Source organism: Alligator sinensis, unplaced genomic scaffold (assembly GCF_000455745.1).
Source record: "Alligator sinensis unplaced genomic scaffold, ASM45574v1 scaffold611_2, whole genome shotgun sequence".
Taxonomy (NCBI): domain Eukaryota; kingdom Metazoa; phylum Chordata; order Crocodylia; family Alligatoridae; genus Alligator; species Alligator sinensis.
This window is the reverse complement of record NW_005841869.1, coordinates 1,295,923-1,300,237: the sequence shown is the minus strand read 5'-3', so window position 1 is coordinate 1,300,237 and position 4,315 is coordinate 1,295,923. Positions and strand designations below refer to the sequence as shown.

Here is a 4,315-nt window from a genome sequence, read left to right as displayed (position 1 = left end):
AGAGCATGTAATTATTAAAATAATGACCATCCTAGCTTATGTACATTGCAAAAAAGTCAGTTACCAAAGTCTTTAAAAATAACATATTGTGAACAATTATCACAGCTAGCTGACGTCACTTACTGAGGATATTTTATTTTCTTTCAAATTAAGGATGCGCAAGGATCTTAATTTCTTTCCTACCCACACAGGAATATGCTCGATTTCATTCCCTGCAAGGTTCAGCTTTTGAAGATGCTGCATATGTTCTATACCTTCAATTTTACTGAAAAGAAAGAAAACATGGAATTTAGCTATTAGGAATGAAGTCAGAGGAACACTGCAGCTATGCCCTCAGGGATACTGTACAATAAAATCTACCCTAAATAATCACCCAGGAAACTAGCAAAAAAAAGGTTGCTTAGTAGAGGTTGTTTTACAGGTCAAAACAAAATTGTATAAAAAACCTTGGGATGCTTTAAAGCAGTTAGAACAAAGGCTGCTTATTGCTGCTGCACTTTTTTGCAGGTCATTGCATCAAATCTCATATCTCATTTTAACATTCTATAATTAAAATGATGAAAAGATTTTGACAGTAGCATTAACAGCCAGCCACATCTTTCCCTTCTCTCTAGTAGAAGAATCTCTCTCCTCTCTCTAGTAGAAGCATCTACTAGAAACATGAGACTCAAGCAGAGACAAAAAAACAGGCACCATGATTTCATTTATGTAGATGTGACTCCAACGTAGCCTCACAAAAACGGAATATGTGCAATATAAAGAAAATTTAAGAAAAATTAGTCAAATTCACAGCAGCCCAAGTATTAATTCTTTTGACCAACCTTAATTTCATGCTTCAAATACAAAGTGATATGGACACGAAAACATAATTTATATTTCAAATACATAGCAATACTACACAAAATATATTTTTTATCTAAGCTGTTCATTGTACTCAAGAAAAAAAAATGAAATCTTGAAGTTATATTTGTATTTGATTAGAAAAGAAACTGTATAACTAGATTTCTTATATATATATATATATATATATAAACATTAAAATAAAGCAACATTACTTCGACATTATTTTATTTTATTTTCTAACTCTCCAGAGAGAGGAAGTTGCTTCATTGCACTGTGCGGAAATGCTACTTAGTCTTGTGAACACTTCCTTTAACCTCTTTACTGTAATTGCGGTTATCATGTTTGCAGCCCCAGAGTTTGTTAAAAGAGATGTTACTAATTTTACTTTGCTGATGGCAAATAATAAGGGCAGCATGCAGAAGTTTGCTATTCTACCCAATCGTCCCTCAGCATTTTTACATTACCCAATTAAAATAGCTTCCTCAAAATAGTGGAAGCTGTCTGTTGGTGGTAAATGTATTAATTAAGACTTCTGCAAGCGCATGATGCATGATCGGGCCCTTTCATTTTAATCTTTCGGTTCTCTTTTCTGAAGGCGAATCCTTCTCTGTTGCTGATGTAATGATATAGGAAGACCTTTATTAATATTAAGGCCTGATACCAGGCTTTAATATTACACAATATCTCTACATTATATCAAATGATATACATGTCATCAGAAATCACAGTGAGAAGTGTTGTATTGGATTACATGGATTTAGGATTTATACAACACTTCTCGGTGTGATTTCTAATTCTTTATAAAACATACAAGAGGGATCTTAACTTTCTAAATTTCCACTGTATTTCCAAAACAAATTTTTATGCTTACCTGATTTTGTTGTAGGACAAATTGAGTTCACGTAACTTTGGCAGTTTATCCAGCTTTTCAATCTTCTCTATTTGATTGTTACTGAGATTTAGTACTTCTAGTTTAGAGCACTTTTCCAAATTTTCTATATACTAAAAAATAAACAAGTTATCATGTACACACATACAGAGGTACCATTTATAAGAATCATATGTTCATAAAATGATAGTACAAGATATTATAAAGCCTTTCAGCAGCAGGTTCTAAAGGTCAGCTCAGAAATTATAACAATTACATTTTTTAAAATTGTATTATCGTTCATATAATGTTTTCAGCTCTTGTTAATAAAAAATTACTTGCAATAACTCACCTTAAACTTTTTGTCCAAATCCTTACCAAGAGAAAGATTCAGTGAGTTTACATATGCCAAATTTTCCTGTTTGGACAGGTTTTTAATCAATGACTCTGTAATGTACCGAACGCCTGGGCTATCTTCATCTGAAGTTAACAATAGAAAAAATATGTAATGCTGTTAGCACTGAAATGAACAAAAAATTACAATGTTTCACTTACTGTAATGTTAAAAAAAGGGAAATCTGGGAATGGTTATGCTGCAGAAGGTATGAAAAGAAAACGAACACGTCAGAAGTAGCTCCAGAAGTACTGTGCGTGAGGAGGGTACAGTGTCTCTGGAGGCTTGGAGGAGTGAATATTCAAACAAACAATCTCCAGGATCCATTTTCCCTGTGCCATTTCAGCAAAACTTGCTAGTGCAGGGGAATACCATGAACCCAAGCCTCATTTACTATCCATAGACAGTTTATAGTGCCAAAGTTTTAGAGAATCCCCAATCCATTTATAACTTCTCAAGGCAGAGATTACCTCTGTTATGGGCCAAATTTTAGATACAAACGCTATGACAATGCCCCTTCAATGTCACTTTTAACAGACAAAATAACCTTATTTCACGCTGTCCATATCAAAATGCATTCGGGATCAGTTTTTACACCAGCAGTCATTATTTACACAGTACCTTTCTCACTCTGGTATTCAGAAGAAGCTCCTACATCACTTTCCCCTGCAACATCAAGTTGTCGACGTCTCTGGCCCCTGGGTTTGTAATTAGCTGTAGTTCCCTGCCTGCTGAGAGGAGATGGTGACCTGGTGCTTGAGCTGAGAGTAGACATTGGACTTGGGGTACGAGAGGGTGACATCTGTGTTTTTTTGGGTGATGTTCTTTGTTGCGAGGCCTTCTTCATTGCACAGAGGTCATATAACAAACATCTGTAAATACATCATTAGGATTTTCAGTCTGTACACGTGGGCAACTACCTGTGTTACTTCACAACTGCAATAATGCCACCCTTGCATTTAATTTCATCGCTTCTCCTTTTGTTTTAAAAGCCCCTAATGAACAGCTGCTTCAAAAGGAAAGCCCCTTCTCTAACTGACACCAGTTCAGACTTAAGTCATGCAAGCAAGCCTGAGGCGCCCAGCTGCTGCATGCTTATAGATGGCCTTCACATAAGTCCTGAAACCAGAGGTGTTTGCTGCTTGCTAATTTTATGTGAGTTTTGCAGGACCAAGTCTCACAGCCCAGCTTGCTGCAATGCAAACATGAAGTAGCACTGGCATGAAGCCTTGCAAGTACACTGAAACACAGAGGTGCTCCCGCTTTTGGTCCCACAGGTCACAGGACCGGTCTGCAGGACGCATCCATCCAGATCCCACCTCGCATTGCCCAGATCAGACCTCCATGCTGCCCAAACAAAGCCTCAGGCTGCCCCAGTCCCATGCACACAGTCTAGCACACGGGGCCATGCTATTCACCCCCAGGGCTCACCAACAGTGTAGAAATTTAGCAGCAGGGGGCAGCAAGTAATGCTGTCACTGCTTCCCCGCTGCGGAGTTGCTGGACCCACGGGGAGCTCTGCGGACTGTGCAACACTGCTCTGCGGGCCAGATGTAGCCCACAAGCCCAAGGCAGAGCATCCCTGCTGCAGTATGCTTATGTTCGGTTCTTCAAGGGGCAACTAAATGACATCGCACCGTGTTTTATTGTTTCAAAATGCCAGAAAAGAGAAGTACAAAGCATCGTCCTGCTGCAAAGCACAGGTTTTGGTGTAACCTGCAATTGCAATAATGCTGGGTTATTACTGCACCTCTCACCATGACACTGAGCTAGCGTATGTACCGCCAGCACGGCCCGACTTGTCTTTGCCTTGCTGCCTCGCACCGGCAGGGCATCCAGCACCAGGCCCGGGCAACACATGCCTCTATGGTGCCACTGACACAATTTCACACCTCTCTGCCTTACCCACTTAGCCCAGGCACGCGGCCACTGCCCAGCCCTCATGCATCTGTTCCTCGGGCGCCAGCAGACGGCCTGGCCCACTGCTGCAGCGCCGCGCACCGGGGCTTCGCGCCTTCCACCCGCAGTGCCCCAGCCATGGCGCTCGGCCTGGCGGTGTGCGCTGCAGCCTGGCCTGGGTCGCTGCTGGGTGCGAGATCAGGCGAGACTTCCCCCTTGCCTGGGGCGCTCTGGGGGGAGTGGTGGTTGCACCTCTCACCTGGGGCGCTGGGGGGGCGGTGCACCTGTCACCTTTGGCACTGGGGGGGGTT

At 41.4% G+C, this 4,315-nt stretch overlaps 1 protein-coding gene across 6 annotated transcripts in view; it reads right to left on the bottom strand.

The window, feature by feature from the left end:
- CNTRL (centriolin) overlaps positions 1-3,799 on the bottom strand; it is a 43,237-nt gene extending 39,438 nt beyond the window's left edge. For 4 of the 6 annotated variants that reach the window (XR_003092145.1, XM_025193897.1, XM_025193899.1 and 1 more), the window contains exons 1-5: positions 3,537-3,799; positions 2,727-2,977; positions 2,064-2,191; positions 1,715-1,845; positions 124-265 (exon numbers count right to left, since the gene is read on the bottom strand). Coding sequence is in view for 5 of the 6 variants with exons in the window: in XM_025193897.1 (XP_025049682.1) it covers positions 124-265; positions 1,715-1,845; positions 2,064-2,191; positions 2,727-2,952 (627 nt within the window). In the remaining variant the exon portion in view is untranslated. Of the gene's footprint in view, positions 1-123; positions 266-1,714; positions 1,846-2,063; positions 2,192-2,726; positions 2,978-3,536 lie in introns of those variants that run through there. The other 2 variants (XM_025193909.1, XM_014526683.2) reach the window with 2 other exon arrangements.
- Between the last annotated feature and the right edge of the window lie 516 nt (positions 3,800-4,315).